The sequence below is a fragment of the Varroa jacobsoni genome, unplaced genomic scaffold (genome assembly GCF_002532875.2).
Source record: "Varroa jacobsoni isolate VJ856 unplaced genomic scaffold, vjacob_1.0 scaffold_752, whole genome shotgun sequence".
Taxonomy (NCBI): Eukaryota; Metazoa; Arthropoda; class Arachnida; order Mesostigmata; family Varroidae; genus Varroa; species Varroa jacobsoni.
Genome location: NW_019213654.1, coordinates 332,168 through 349,136, shown reverse-complemented (window position 1 = coordinate 349,136; position 16,969 = coordinate 332,168). Strand labels below are relative to the sequence as shown.

Genomic DNA, 16,969 nt, shown 5'->3' with positions numbered 1-16,969 from the left:
AGCAATCTGGATAGCCGATTTCGATTAGTCGGCGTAGGTTCACTTCAGATCGAGAGTGTCCAATCGCAAGACGCCGGAAGCTACATGTGTCGGGCAGAAAATCGGGAGGACTCGCTTGATGCTAGCGCCACTCTCACAGTTCTTGGTAAGTATACCTTCTTTCTCACAAATTTAATAATCCTTATAGATTATATGTATCTATGCAGGATCAACCATGTTTCTAATGCCAGTGAGCATTGTGAAGAAGTTTACTTGAAGTAAACTTGTTTGGCGTTAGTCAGCGTTTACAAATCTTTTTTGTATTTGCATAATTCGTTTTACAATGACCGTCGTCATCACCTCCGTTAGCTCAATCAAGGCGCAAATGTACTCGTATTGCACACTGATATAAGTCAGGTCCTGAATGCACCTTGTGTGCCAGGGAAGTTCTCAGGTGTCGCCATGTCTGGTCATTCTCAGCGCGCGATAAATAAGTGTAACTATTCCCGTCATGGTTATTGTTGCCGTCGTTGACACTTGGGTTAATAAGCAGATGCGTTCCATCATGATAAACTATAGTAGAACTAGCCGTGGGCCGATGCCCTTCATTGAAATACGCTTTCTCGCCTTACCCTACTCCTACTGACGGTATTAGTGTCACTGTTGCCTTCGCTCGAGCCTGCCGCTGCCCAGATTGCCGCTGTTGCACAAAAGCCTGTAGGTGGATACACTGGATGTTCCTGCTGGACTCGTTGGCCGTGCCGACCCGTTCCAATGTAGACATACCCACGTACACGCACGTAAAGACCACGTTCTCTCATGCGGTCTCTCCTGGCGATATCTTGCGCCTCTGTGCCTCGTAGTACCACCTGCGCTGCTCCCTCTACCGCTGGCACTTCTATGTAGACGCGGTTTGGGTATATCGCACCGTATCTCCGTCATTCTTAATGTGGAGGGTGTCTGGCGTTCGTTCTGACCGTACGTAGTTGTGGAGCGTCTATTTGGGTCACTTGGCAAGTGGGTACGCTCATGTGCTCTTTTGTATGTGTGTCTATGAGTCTGTATGTGTGGATAACCAAGCGAGTTTCATCATTCGCGAGGGCTATCCTTTCACTACCGCTCGCCGCCGGGGTGGGCGTTGAAAAAGGCGACAAATGCTTTGTCAACTTCCTGACAGCCCAGACAGCATTGAACTTCTCGCTAGCTTCCACATTCTTTCAACGAAATAGCGCGTGCGCGAGCGTGGCCTACGGCATTAAGAGCGACGACTGCGGCGCCCACAACGACAACAACGCAACGATCGAGACGAAGACGGCAACAGCATCGACAGTATAAACATGCCTCGCCGGTTCAGGTGTGAACAGGTGTCGCATCGTGGCGCATATACATAAAATGTAATGAAAAAGGATAATTGTATGTTAGTCTTGAAAAATCTCCTCAACTCAGTGATAATAATAATAACGTGACTATAGATAACAATATATCGCGTTAAGGTTTATCATTGATTAAGTTATTTACTTTTATGAGATAGAGCCACAAGTAGCTAAATATCATTTTAAGATTGAAAATTAGGGCTGTAAGGCTTGAGTGTATAGACACAGACGTTATTTGGGCGGGTGGTCATGCGCCATGGGGTTTGCCAGGTTGAACGCCACTGTTAGATCATCATAAACACATTGCTTTTTAGTCTCTTAATCGTCAACATTTAACAGCAGGTTGTCAAATTAATAATATGACCAATAGACTAGAACAATGGCAGCTGACTAGCTAGTTGATACATGACAGGCTAATCCGATCTTGTCGGGGTCTCAAAACCAAAACTCTTTATTGTCTGACGTCTGGTTTTGTGACTGTCACATGATGTTTCCGTATTTCAGTTCCGCCGACATTTCGCGCTAAGCCGACGCCTCAAGCAGTGCGTGAAAAGGAGGATGCTCTATTTGAATGTGACGTATTTGGGGTTCCTGAACCCAAAGTTCAATGGTTTAAAAATGGCGAATCGGTCCTTATCACTGGTTACTTTCAGCTAGTGAATGGACACAACCTACGAATTCTCGGCAGTGTCCACAATGATCGTGGCGTATATCAGTGCCTTGCGGAGAACCAGGCTGGCACAGCACAAGCATCAGCACAACTTGTTGTCCTTGATAAAGGTAATGATCAGTAAAATTGGATTTATCATATTCTCAATACATACAAAAAACGGAATCTAGAAATATGGGAAACCCAAGTGTGTTTTTTTCAACCCAGAACAGCTATATGAATTGGTTGAAATCTTGGTTAATTTTTGGGCCAGATTATAAAAGGGTACTGCCAAAGTTCTGCGGATCAAAGGGCCATGTAAATGACTATTTGATGATACGTTACTTGTAATTGCTTGCTTTTGGGTATCATCTCATAACCTTTTTTTCATTATAGATTTCAGCATGCAAGGATTCTCTCCAAAAACATTGTGCTTTACTGATTATGTTTATATTACTGTCGGTTCTTTATGACCCCCGTCCTTGTTTGATTATACAGCACAGATTATTGTAATATTTTTCAGTATCTCTTTATCATCCACACAAGCTTACTAATGCTCAGCATAAATGCAACTTAATTTGTTGACTGGTGCTCACCATATCCCGTTGTATGGTTTATATAATACAATTATCAACTCCTTAATTGAGGTCCACTTCAGTTTTTTTTTTACTCGCGGGCATCCCCTTAGCTTTGGCGGTCTTAAACTTCCTTTGTGGAGGTCAGTTGGCCTGGCCATGAGGAGATGTCAACGCTACTGATTGTCAGACAGAACCTAGGAAGAAGGTAAAGGTACGCTTGAGTGCACGTTACCCAACGTACGCTGACTTGAACAGCTGAATGAACCAAAAAACCCTCTGGACGGTAGCGGCGGCATTAGCAGCGGCACGATCACTCCCAACGGTGGCGGTTGCAGCGCCGTTGTACCCACTAGCCGGCGGGCTGATCTTCCTTCGCTGCTCAAAGTTAGCGAAACTGCTCGAGTTGTGGGGCGGCCATTGACGAAATTACTGATACACTTTAGCGCACCTTCAACCAATCGGCCGGTGGACCGGCCGGCCACCGACCCATTCTCCTTTGCACAGTTGATCCTACATGTAGACGGCTAGCAACGAACATGAAGCTTCCGCCGCTTCCACTCCGCCCAACCCGTTGAATCGGTCCCCTTCGCCGATAACTTACATTGTGTTGTTCTCTCATTTGTTTTTTTTTTTTCGTTTTTGTCTTACGTCCTCATCCGGTTCCGTACACTTCGCGCCCCGCGGTCGGTCCACTCGACGTTCTCACCGTGGACAACATTGCGTCTTCCCATCCGATCTGCCCGCCTACGTTGCCATTCTATTTACTTAAACATTAACCCCCTATGTCGACCGCAATTTTATCCGAACTTCGTTCGGAATGTCTTTGGCCTCATCTATTTGCTACTGTTCTTTGCTTTTTTATGTACGACAACTATTTCTGTCAATACAATTCTATTGAACCATTTATTCCTCTGTATTCCTGCGGCAATTCCACTGAACACTCTATATACTACATTAAAATATTTACCCAATTTTATTTTTTCATGGGTGATGACTACACTTCACGTACATTTTTATTTCGCCAAATCTGGTTGCGCATACGTCATTTAACTCTACTTCATATACTTCCTCTCGTTTGTTTCCTTCTTCCGCCTGCTTACCTGTCAATGATTGCTTGCATTTCTAATCATGTTCGGCCTCTCTTCTATTACTACGCCCCCAATATTCCCTTAATATTTTTGGGAATGTGAGGACTGAAAATGATTTCGTTCTTTATTTCATCGGCCTTTTATAACAAACAAATGCTTTGCTATCCAATACCTATGCGCTGTCTGCACAAACCTTACTTTTCCCCACCAAACCTTTGGCTCATGAACGCTGATCCAACTAACAGACAAAACTCTATCCCTACGCTCACTATCATCGCTAACGTTAGGCGGGAGTCCGGGCAATACAAAGGAAGCGCCTTCAGCCCCTCGAGGATTGACTGCTCAACTGGTAACTGCCAACATTATCTCGCTATCATGGCAGTCACCTTTACACAACGCCGACGGTGCGTAAAAATTAAACTTCTAATATTACAGCAGTATTAGAAATAAATTTTATTTTAATTTTTTTTCATTTGCAAAAGCCTCATGATCAAATGACGAATATCGTAAAACGTTCACATATCTTTTGAAGGTTTCGGAAACTAGTAGCGGATGCAGTACATATAAATTTTCTACTTTATAGGAAATATTTAAAACATGCATCTTTATGACTTGCAACCTGGAACGCAATCTAGCATATAGGACATATTATGTAGACGTATAACGTATATTTTTCGTAACGTAGATCCTCTGGCGTTGTTGGACGACACGCGTAGACACAACTGTATAAAAGCCGTCTTGAACTTCGTTTACAGCAAACGTTATCTCTAAAAACGGTCTTCTGTGGTACAGCAGGCTCGGGGAAACAGGACAAATCATCTGCAAAATCATATTCATAAACGTATACACTTGGCCATATATGAGGTTTACGCAACGAAATTTCACAGACGTTCGGGAGGCCTTTGCCAATTTGAATCTTACGTGTACATAGTTTGCGCTTTCCCAATGAATATATTTCTTTGCATATTCAGTGATCCGATACAGCATTTGTGTGATGATTCAGTGAAACCTGAAGTAGGACGCGTTGCGGAATTTAAATTTTGGGTAAGGCCAATAAACGTACATCGCCTCTGGCTGTTATAGTTAGCCCGCTCAGTTTACTCACGCCTCATTAACCCGCCTGCCTGGTCAGCAGAGATGCAACTCACAGCCTGACCAGCATATATGTACATATTGGTTCTACCTGACCATTCCGATGTGTAGATAGATGCAGTAACGGTATTTCTTTCTAATGATATTGTTGGTTTTTAAAGAGATGAATGAATACAAACGCAGTATACGTATAGAATAATGCCTTCTTCGGAGGGCACATGCTCGATTTTTCATTTTGCAATAGCGCCTTTACTGAGATGAGGCTGAGTTCTCCATTGATGCGTAACTACTCTGGTTATTTGGAGAACATATGAAGTTGCGTAAGAATAGGGTCGCATGACAATTCCGCATTAACGGCCGCTTTTTTTTTTTATCATTGTAGGCATTATAACGTATACTGTATTATATAAAGCTGAAGGATCGACCCGTGAGCGTGTCCAAAACACGACTCAACATAAGCTAGATGAGATCATCATAAAAAATCTCAAGCCATCAACAAAGTACTATTTCCGTGTGGTGGCCGTGGATAAGGCCCACGGGATGGGCGAATCTTCGGAACCAATTGCTGTTGAAACAAATGCCGACATCGCCAACAACGTTGTCGGCCCACCATTGAACGTGCGCGCAAATCCTATTTCAACCAATCAAATTGCCGTCACCTGGGACCCTCCAGCAGCATTGCCACCCAGGACGATAATTAACTATTATGAGGTATACTACCAGGAGATGAGTGCAAGCAGCTTCGTACATGAGGAGCAGAAAATGACAAGCCGAACGAGTCCGCTCACCCTCGATAACCTCACTACGTTTGCCGAGTACACGATCTGGGTGAATGCTGTCACCCCAAACGGAACGGGGGTCTCATCCTCTGAGGTTGTCGCAAGAACCTTTTCCGACAGTGAGTATTATAATAAAATAGCACAGCTATGCAGCTACAGTTAAGTGTGCGTTACTTCTAACACAAACGGATATCCTCTGTGTTACCGGGCACATTGTAATTTATTATAGAAAAATAAGTTTCCCTGCAAGTTCACTCCCTCCTTTTTCAATTTCACCAACCTTAATTCAAGTCTTATGGAGTCTCCAATTTTAAAATACCCCGATGACTCGAAGGTTCTTAATTTACGGGATACACAAAGATGATACAGCATATCTTGTCTGTTTAGCTCCCTCCGAATCACCCCAAAACGTTACATTGGAAAAAGTAAATGGTGGAACCTCCTTAATCGTGCGCTGGGAACCCCCGCCTCGTGAACAGCAAAATGGAATTTTAACCGGTTACAAGATCCGCTATAAGCAACCGGACCAACGGGACCGTCGGCGGGGAGAAATTATCACAACGGATGGAAACCGTCGTTCTCATACGATTGAGAATCTCAAAAAAGGCGAGGTATACATGGTAAAGATTGCTGCCCTTACGGTCAATGGTACCGGGCCTGCTACCGACTGGATATCCACCGATAGCTATCGAGCCGAACCCGAGGGTAAGCTTGTATCTTAATAAGGACAAAGGTCGAAAGCGTCCAAGTATTTATTTGCTAAACATGCAGCTGTGTAGATCATAATAGTAGGTCGATTTTTTGTCATTGTAGCTTGAATAACTTTCTAGTGCTTACTTCACCATACTGATTTCCTCGCAGAGAACAATGTGCCTGATCAACCAAGTTACTTAAGAACGAAGGCATCATCCCGCAGCATTACAGTAGGTTGGCTACCTCCTCGAGAGACAAATATTATGGTCCGGGGCTACCGCATCGGGTGGGGACCCGGTATTCCCGATGTGCACACATCAAAACTCGAGGGAAAGCAACGGTATTTTACAATAGAAAACTTACGTAAGTGCCAATTGTTTTCGGTTATAAATTGTTGATAAATGAATCCGAATAAAAAAAGGTGTAACGGGTTCGATTACTAAGCCCGTGGCATGTTTAGGTCTGAGTTGGAAATTTGGCATACAAATATATCATTTTGTGCTGAAAGTTAACGGTTTTAAGTAACGTCTACAGCCACCACTACACGTAAAACATTTAGTCCTGAATTCATATGTAGTTTAAAGTTGTACATCTTAGATCCGCACCTAAAGCACGTAGGTACGGGTAATGTTTCTTCATTTTGTCCGTTGTGTGTGGTCTTTTCTGCGTAATTTCAGAGCCCATGACGGAATACGTGATCAGCGTTCGAGCATACAATCGTATTGGTGAGGGCCAATCTCTTCAAGATACAGTCCGAACTTTACCGGAGGCTCAAGTTACTTCTCCGGCCTCACTTGTGCCACCTGTTGGCCTTAAAGGTAACATACAAACCTATTCGTCGCCAATATAGTCGATACTGGATTGATTGAGGTTAGTTATGTAAAGCGTTATCGTAATTTGTCTATACCTGACAGAATCCTTTGTTGGCGGATTTTAGCGGTGGTATTATCGCCTACAACGGTCGTTCTGTTCTGGAGCGACACAACCATCCCCCTAGGGCAAACCAACGGTAATCGGCAATATCAAGTTCGGTACAAGGCAGTCAGCTCATCAAAGTACAAGTTCGCCAATTCGACACAACTTAACTGCATGATCGATGAACTGAGGCCCTATACACAGTACGAGTTTGCCGTCAGGGTAAGTTGGATACGTTACGGATATACGATAGGCAGACAAAGTATCACAGCTATATCATTTAGGGACACAAAAAGCATCATCGCGTATTGTAGTTCATTGTATCTAACTACGAGTAGATGCTTGAGATGACCGAACAGTACACGCTGTTGTCGACCGCCGAACTATTGAATGCGTGTTTTACACCCATCCTACTCTCAAACAGTTATTTACGGTTTAATTTAATCGATTACTAGCTTCTTAGTTCAACATTCGTTACCACAGAGCGTTGCAACGTGTATTGTAAACCTGGTCAGCCTACAAGTTGATTTACCTATTCGTTAAATTAACTACTCAACAGTAAAATCCTGACCTGTTTCCTAACGGCCACGTAAATCTTCCAGCGACGGTATGAGGCATTAACTAAAACGCACTCTACTATAAACTGATAACTATACAAAAAAAATAGCGATGGCAGGATGATAAACACTGACGTGTACTGTTTATTATTCCTACTTGACAATTGACGTATTTTTTATTATTGATCTACTAAATATTTTATATTATATCCAAAAGCTCGAAATGGCTTCTAGGGGTTTGTTATTTCTTGTGGAAGAGATTTTTTTCTCTGTGTCGGTACGTCCTCAGTTGGCAGCATGTCTGTCGTTAGCGGCGCTGTTAAAATTAGCTCAATTTTTAATTCCAAAATAGTTATTTCCAGGTCTATATGCTGCATAACCAGTTACTGTAGACTTTGATGTACTTCAACAAGCTAGATAGTATTCAAGAAATTGACAAACAACGCTCGGTTGGTTACGATAGGCGCGTTGCTGTCTATATGAATCCAATGTAGGTCGTGTTACGTGGACGACGCGAGAGTGCCTATAGCATGGCGGTGTTAAATACTACACATGAAGCTGTTCCAGAGAGCGCCCCTCGGGATTTTACGATCGACGAAGACTCGGAGCCTGGTACCGTCACTCTTCACTGGGGTCCGCCAAAAGTCAGCAACGGTATTATCACGAGTACGTATCACCCATCCACTCACTCACTCACGTGATTCAGTTTACGACTACTTTTTGTCTACAGGCAGGGAACGGAGCATGGTGAATCGTTTTTATTGAAAAGTGTGCGCCAATGTTCCACTGAGTTAGCTGGTGTCAACCTTTTTTTCCAAATCTTACAGACTTAATAGTTGAAATAATGAAATTTTAAAGTGTATGTTTTGAAGTGATATTAATACTAATATATGAAATGAGGTTAGGACGGTGCGAATCTGTTCTTGGATTGATTTGATTTTAAAATAAGAATGCTAACGAGGTTCTGGCTGGCGAAGTATGCATGATGGCTGCAACGGTGCAGAGAAATCTGCAATATAACAATTGCTACTATTTTATCAGGATAACAGAGATTGAATATCTACGCTGATGTACAATTAGAGCTAGTTATAATGAGTGTGTTAGCAACTATTTCTTACAGAACCGAAGGCCAGATTAGGTTCGATACCATCCATCATCATAGACCATCATATCGTTATAAAATTTATACAAATGTAATATAATGCGTAGAATGAACCCAGTTATATCTCGTTTGCACCTGGACAGATTACGGAGGCGAAAACAAGTTGTAAAAAACATGAACAGCGCCTCTTGACGACACTAATAAGGAGATGAGATAAATGTGGAAGTGTGTGTGTATATATCTGCTTCGTTAGAAGTTCATGCCCGGGAGGGTTTGTAGTTAATTTAAAAAAGTTCACGAAGAGTGACAAAAGCTTGGCGAAATGGTGGTTCTATAAAGGTGAGTTCGTTACTCTTCAACTCGAAATACTGAAAATCTCTTTATAAACTTTGCTTATACTCCATGCCTACCTAATCGATAGGGTTTGGTTAGAGCCTGTGGAGCTCAATTGTAACAAACCAAAGTATATCTTCATCAGTGAGGGAGATTACTTGCAAACGCGTTGGGCAGATGAATCAGGTATACGGCCGTGTCTATTCGATTGTGAATTCTATATCGAGACCCACATACGAGACAATGGTATATTGCGCATCCCTTGTCGCAGAAAGCTTGTATGGAGAAGCAACACACTGATATTTGTTTCTATACAAGCTACATAATATTTGTTTAACCTTAATAAAAGGGTCAAGTTTAACTTCCCGTCACATAACTTTTCAACAGTGATGCTAGTACTGAGATGATAACGAAACTCCAGCATAACAAGCATATTATAACAAAATTCAGGCTTCGCTCTAAATCTGCTCAATATGTTACTCGATTAACAGTTTTTCCCACAAGTGCAGTTAGTTGCATATAAAGTATTTTTTTTTTAAGTTAGTGAACGATTCTACATAGAGACAGCTCTTACTAAAGTACCCCAATAGCATTCTTTTGTTAAGTGCCAATTACGGGAAAGTACTTAGATTTTGCTATCAACACGCTGATAGCCAAAAGTTGCCTAGCTAAAATTTCAGTTTTATATATATATATATATATAGAGAGAGAGAGAGAGAGAGAGAAAAGTTCGACGTAGTTAGCTCGTGGATTTTTACCTCGCTTTTCTTTACTGTTGCTGTTGTAATAATGCGTCTATTGTAAACGATCTCAAACCCAAGAGAGCAATTGAACTTCCTGCAAAACTTCGCCAGATAAAAACATATTAGAGCCCTGAGCCACCACATAACGGGAAAACCACGCGAAGTGTATCTGGGTCCGCTAGACATGTATGAGTAAGTAAGTTCATGTTAGCCTAATAGGACAAACGTGCATAACTCTGCTAGAAGTGGCCTGAATCAGTTTTTATCCTTACATAATCGCAGAGGTTTTCCGGCCGAGTTTTAACTTTGTGTTCACTTTAGCGGGATCGTAGAGCCGGATAGCGAAAGTTCATCTATAGTGGTTCACAGCAAGCATAATTAAACACCTGTGTCTACATGACGCTCTGGCCTCTAGCCTCTAGCCTCGTTATCTGACAGTGTCATTGTCAAGTAGTGGGCGAATCAAAACAAAGTAAAAACTATACAAATGAATAAATGAAGAGGTAAGACGGCAGTGGGTGTTTCGTCCACTCGAAGTGCAATCTCGTTATCTATGAATGTTGTTGTTGGGGTGTTTAGGTTGTGGTGCGAAAGATAGGTCGACGTTAGCCTGGACCAAGTTTCTACCGATGATGTACAGTGTATATTAGACTATAAAGAACTTTACAATAATTTTTCGAAGAACATCAGAATATTTCAAAGCATCGAATGTGGCAAGATATGCACGAATAGAGTTCTGTTTTTCATTGGCAAGTTAGTTATCGTAGTTCGTTGGAATCGAAGTTTAACAAGGTTTGCTGTAGGCTATTTCCTCTATCGCTATATTGATGAAGTGCTATTTTTAAGCATGTAGAAGATAATAGGATATTTCTAGGTACGGCTTGGTAGTCAAGTATTTCTTTGCGTTTTACAGGTTATTCAATCGCCTATACTACCGAGCCGTCATTGAAAGACCGCGATTGGTTAATGGAAGTTGTCTCTGGAGATAAACTGACAACATCGATTAGCGGACTTCACACAGATAACAGATATTACTTTAAGATTTACGCGAACACGTCGAAGGGAGCGGGACCGATGTCGGACGCTGTGGCTCACCATACAGGCAAACGTGCGTCAAACGCCATATTTCAATTACTTAGAGTTTACATTAAATAATTTCTACTTAGGGGAAAATGTTAATGTAACAGCTAAGTGGATGCAAACTAACGAAAAATAATGAAAGCATGTTTTTTACGCCAACAACGTTGCGCACAAGTATAGTAGGCAAAAAAGAGAGCTATCGGCCTGTACTTGTTGATCATTTTCTATATGGAAAGTGATAGGCATTGATAGAAAGTGGCCATGTTATGGGAATGTCTCTGTCGAGTTTTTGGATAGGCTGGAGAAAAAGGGGTTTGAAGGAAGGGAAGCGGATAGTATCAGCGACCGTAGAATATATGCATATACTGATCGACTTAATAGATTTTCGTATAAGGACTCGATATCGCCGTTAAGCATTGCTTAAACATTATTGTGACTGGGTTTACATTTAGGCTGATAATGTAGATATTTCCATCGGAGTAGTCTTGTTCTATGACATTTGCATAGAGCATTAAAGGCTTCAGGGAATAATTTCTATAACATGCCTATCTCATGCTTCATGTAGAAACCGTTTATGTGTTTAGTGCGCATGGCCTTGAGATGGTACATCTTTAGTAATAATTCCAACATTACTCTATACGTGTTAAAGTTCAGTAAGATTGGCTGCTTTCGCATTAAAATGCATGCAGTTTAATAGAAAAATCATTTGAGTTAATTAAAGTTGCAGAAAACTTTTGATTAACTTAGCAAATCTTTTGCATGTCTTAAAGGTATGTATTTTTAAAGCGCGAAAAAAGATCCTAACCTTCGTGTTATTTCAGTACCAAAAAGGGTTTAGAGTGTTCGAAAATGTCTGGTTTTTCTGTTATAGGCAACGTCGCGGTTATCAAAGTTTTCATTCTACTATAGAGTCGCGTACACGCTTAGCAAATATCGTTGCCTCGTTAACATAATTCTAAAATACTATTCATACTTCTAACGCTGTTCAATCCATTTCTAATAAATACCATGTTTCTCCTGCCACCAAATGGCTCAAACGCTGTATTTTTTTGTTGTTGCTGTGTCATCTCATATTTTTTACTTTTTTTAGAAAGCATAGTTTTTATAACTATATGTACTTGACAATGTTCCCGTTGTCGCTGTTGTTGTTGTTGTTGTTGTTGTTGTTGTTGCTGTCGTTTTTATCCATCGACGTAATCATAAATTGGATATGTTCATTGCATCAACCCAATTTACAACCCGTTCCTTAATGTGGTCAATTCCACCTATCCAGGCTTCCAGACGACCATCCTTGGACCCAATACGACTTTTGGTGAGAACCCATTTTCGTTTTTCGGATTTCTTTCTATCTTAACGTTCGCAGCTCTTGCGTTGACAGAATTTTTTTTTTTATGAAAAGTTCATATTCGAATTCTATTCTCTGTTGAACAGCGATGCTAATAGAATTGGGCTTTTCATAACTAGGCTTCTTTTTCCTTATCCAAACTATTATTTCTCACTAAAATGCCCTAGATGAATAGAAGTTTTTCCCTGATACAATAGTTTCTTGAAGCTTCGTTTTGATACGTAGGGCTGTTTTTGGAAGTAAAATGGTTTAAATATAATTTCTACAAACCTTGGAATAACTTTGCTAAAAGGCGGAGGCTAGCAAATATGGGAACAGCTGTATATGCGTGCATAAATGACGAACAGGACTTTTGTGTATGTGACGGCTTCGTTCGTGAACGTTACACAATCCTAATTGACCAGATGCAAACTATTAATCATTAAAGTGCGGTAGCTCGAAGGGCTACGCATTTATTTAAAAGATACAAGAAATCGCTACCTCGAGTCTCGCTAACAACATATAGCTGTGCTGTTTACGCTATCTATGTGAATAGTCTTTACAAAATATAGTGCATGTAGTAAGAGACAATAATTTCTCTTAGGTAGATTATCATAAAAAAAGTTTCGCCAATTGGCGCGAATAATTTTTAAATCTCCTGCCGCAGAAGTTAGCTTTTGGTCAGAATTATATTATAGCTTATAATGCAATGAATTCCGCATGGACGTACAGCTAAAAACGTACAAGTTGTTTCTACTACTAAAGTAGATGAGAGTTAGTGGATAACAAACTACTCCAATCACAGGTGGACTTTTCGCGTCGAACGTCACGCTCTTGGTTGGGGCAGGCGTCGGACTTATCTTGTTTCTACTCCTGCTAACAGCGTGTGCACTTCCTTGTCGTCGGAAGGATCCTACGACTACGCAGAGCGCACGAAAAGACAAGACGTCCAAGGTACAATGTACATTTAAGCTTCTGTTTCCTCAGTAACGCAGGCGACGGAAATTCAACGTCGCTCATTAAGCACACCTATGAAACTCAATGCCGAAAAGTGTGGCCAACACGAATTGTACAAGTACCGAGTCGAATATGAAGAATGGTCGACCGTCACGCACTCAAAAGACATCCTAGGTGTTCTGATAGTGACCTGACTCAATCTCTTAACCGTCGACTTTTTCGCTTTCTGTGCCAGATGGTCGCTGGAACGACATCTCTGGGAGATGAAAAGCCGCCAGATCTTTGGATACATCACCATGATCAGATGGAATTGAAAACTTGCAAAGGAGAGAATCTACCACCGGACGGAGTGACGTCAAATAGGAATTCGCAAGATGTTTCTTCAATCGAAGATCATTATCTGGGCACTTTAGACAAGAAGAAATCTCTCTATATGGGTATGTGCTTTCTTTACCGTCTTATCGAAACGCTTCATGGAAGGTTATGTTTTTCGCGACAGAAGTGGGCCTGATATAAGAAAATATGTAAAAGTTAATACCCGATCTTTGCCTTGAAAATGAACCGTACCTTTATTTTCGTTTACTGTTAAAATCGCTACAAATTGCGTTCTGCTCAAATCCGCCTGTGCTGATTTTGCTTGCAGTTCATATGCTATATTAATAATACCTGCAGTATTAAATGATTATCTCATATTTTTTGCCTCCGCAACGTCTCACCCAACGACTATTTTAGTCTCGATAATTAACTTCTTGGTTTGTTGTTACCTTGTATGCGCATGCTATATTGTTTCGACTGTTTTGCCTTGCGCCTCCTATCAACACTTCCGCTATTGTTGCTGTTGTGTGGGGCAACATCTGCGGGCAACAACGAACGTCGCTAACTTCAGACTCCGGAGCGAGTGATTCCGGTGGAAGTAGTAGCTGCCGCACGGATCGGCCTCTACTGCCTAAGTACCCCACAAGTAATCATTCCAGACCGACTTCGGTCGATCCCGCCCTCAAACCGCTACTCTACTCTTGTGAGTTTCTCGCTTACTGGATTTATTCAGCAATTAATTGCGTACTTGCGTGTTGACTTATACAGAATAAAGATTATAGTATTAACAGCATGTTGTTTACGGTTTGTCGTGCGTCTTTGAAACAAGACCCTGGCAATCTGGCGCGTTTGTTTTAGCTGGAGGTTAACTTATGTTGAAGGAATGGCACAGCTACGGTGGCTAGTTACCATTTCTTGAAGCGGTTTAAATTTATTTTCTTTGATTCAGCACAGCGTGCAGACCTCAGCCTTGGGTTTTTCGCTTACGCCAATGGCGTCAATCAGAGACGCTAATCCGTGTTCTGATTCAACCTGTTTTTCGTTTTCAGCAATTCAACTGGGACTCGTTATGCATACAGATCAATGCATGTGTGTCCATATAACCTTTCGTTGCCATATGTTCGAATTGAAGTAATTCAGACTATGACTATTACTTTTCCTGTAGACAGCGGCAAGCTACGCAAATCACACAACTATTTAACAAGTGCTACAGGAGGGTCACTGTACGAAAGTGATTTCTGTTGATAGGGCCGATCTTGTCAACATTGGAACGTTGTTTAATATTGCCGACGAACTAAATATGTCCATAGTCCTTATTTGCAACCAGGGTAATCTTGTCTCTAAATTGTCCTACAACAGACACGAGCTTCGAAATATAAGTTAGCAGTAGTACCCGTGGCCTTTTCCAATTGAATGGACAAATCTACGCAGCGTAGAAGCAAGTATTATAGATCCGTATGTGACAAGGTAATCTTTGGGTATTGTGGCATAAGTTTACTTGAATTGACTTGATCGTTGTGATTACAGCTCCATCAATTGAACCGGGTAGTTCCGCTACTTTGGGTCGGCCATATCATCAGCGGGCCAGCAATCAGTATTCAACCGGACCACGAGCTCATATCATGATGGACTCTCTACCTCATCATATTGACGGATTGACTACTTTATCAGTAAGAAAGCACCTGAATAAGAAAATACCATTTTGTTTACTCACTGCTACTTCGTCAGACCTCAATTGTTTGCCTCTGTAACGTTGGTCCAATTGAAATAGAGACAACAAGCTAGGTAGCTATCAGTTTATTTACCTTTAGCATTGTATAAAATCGCGTAGAAAAATTTAGATTGCAATTCTCGGGGTATGTTCAGCGTATCAGCGTCCCGACGTAACGATAAACTTATTCGGACTTGCTTTTTTAGCTCTCATGTTGGAAAGGTAGAAGCAAGTAGATTAGGAACGCGTCCTGTATGAATAGAAATGAATTGGGTTCAGGTATTCAAGGTGACGACGCACAACGTCTCTTGTCAAAGGGCTCGACTGGAACACATGATGCTAATGTTACTTTTAAAACAGGAAGGCAGCATGCGTTTTTGTATACGTAAGTCGCTGCGCTACACGAAATACAGTATTTCGAACCAGCTCGATGCCCTCGATGAATAATCGACAACCTAGACTCATTAAATTGCTTATGAATGTCGTCGATATAACAATACATACATTTAGCATGAAGATCTCGAGCATTTATCAATCCACCCGAAAAAAAAAAAGAAGACATAATAAGCACTCATTAAATGAATTAAGCAATTACAATATTTTACGTATCTGCCACCCTAACTCGGTGTAATTCTACCGTAAGCTTCCCTTACGTATTGAGTTTGGTTAACGTCTACATTCAGTAACGACCAAACTAACCCCATTACTCTACAGCTACGAATCACCGAATTAGCTTAGCCTAGCGTTTTGATGTTTTTTTTTTCTAGCAATATAAAGATAACACTAACATTACTGCTATATGTTATTTGTTCCTGCCACGATAGCGACATCATCCTTTACCCAGTTCGACGTATGAAACCGTGATGCCTCCATTGCCAGGGGTGATGCCCAGCCATGGCGCTCATACTCTGGGGGGTCACGGCAGCCAAATGTCGGGAGGTGGCCAAGTGCCCTCGTATACGTCAGCACTGCTCGCAGCAAATGCGGCAGCGGCCGCTTCATTAGCGTCACAACAACACCAGCAGCCTCCGCCTCCACCACCGCCCCATATTGTGGGTAGGTAGCACATACACTAAATGATTGTTGTTTCTCGGCATACCTGTTAGCCACGTTACCCAGAGTCACCCTTGCTGACTTGTTCAAATAAATGACATCTCGGCCAAGCGTGTTTTAATCGCTGCGTGCCGGAGGTCTTCCGTAGAGCTTTTTGCGTTTAGTAAGATGAAAGTAAAACTTCGTAGACGTAAAGTCTTTTCAGCCTAGAGTTTTCGCCTTCGCCTGAGCCAAATTACACAAGCTCAAAAATATATACAGCATGCAGCAGCTAAATATGGTATAATTTATGCTGATAGTTTCGACGTACAATAATACACTCAGCCTATAAAGGATAGACTTTGAAGAAAGCTTGTCCAATTGATAAGTCCGACTATCGCCGTCGTAAAGTAAGAAGACAGTGTTAGAAAAAAGTTCTGACACACCTCATTTGAGATGGAATTTCTTCGGCATATACGGTCGAAGAACTGGAAGAGCTTAAAAAAAATCAACCGACGGGACCAAATATGAAGTTCCGCAATCACGCTTGATTGGTGCGCTTCTTTTACAAATGAGCAGAAGTAACATATGTGAGATACTTTGCGAGGATCTCAGGTACACTTAGTAAGTCATAAAAGACAGGCAGATGCTCTCTGAGCATTCTAAAGC

The 16,969-nt window shown here is 41.6% G+C and overlaps 1 protein-coding gene across 1 annotated transcript in view; it reads left to right on the top strand.

Moving 5' to 3' along the window:
- The window catches only part of fra (neogenin protein frazzled), a 133,376-nt gene that overhangs the window by 109,588 nt on the left and 6,819 nt on the right, over positions 1-16,969 (top strand). The window contains exons 6-21 of the mRNA XM_086969513.1: positions 3-145; positions 1,857-2,132; positions 3,955-4,071; positions 5,142-5,657; positions 5,926-6,243; positions 6,400-6,594; positions 6,909-7,049; positions 7,169-7,368; positions 8,198-8,369; positions 10,795-10,989; positions 12,235-12,273; positions 13,091-13,239; positions 13,478-13,679; positions 14,129-14,260; positions 15,085-15,227; positions 16,093-16,324. Coding sequence (XP_086825639.1) covers positions 3-145; positions 1,857-2,132; positions 3,955-4,071; positions 5,142-5,657; positions 5,926-6,243; positions 6,400-6,594; positions 6,909-7,049; positions 7,169-7,368; positions 8,198-8,369; positions 10,795-10,989; positions 12,235-12,273; positions 13,091-13,239; positions 13,478-13,679; positions 14,129-14,260; positions 15,085-15,227; positions 16,093-16,324 — 3,170 coding nt within the window. The remainder of the gene's footprint in view (positions 1-2; positions 146-1,856; positions 2,133-3,954; positions 4,072-5,141; positions 5,658-5,925; positions 6,244-6,399; positions 6,595-6,908; positions 7,050-7,168; positions 7,369-8,197; positions 8,370-10,794; positions 10,990-12,234; positions 12,274-13,090; positions 13,240-13,477; positions 13,680-14,128; positions 14,261-15,084; positions 15,228-16,092; positions 16,325-16,969) is intronic.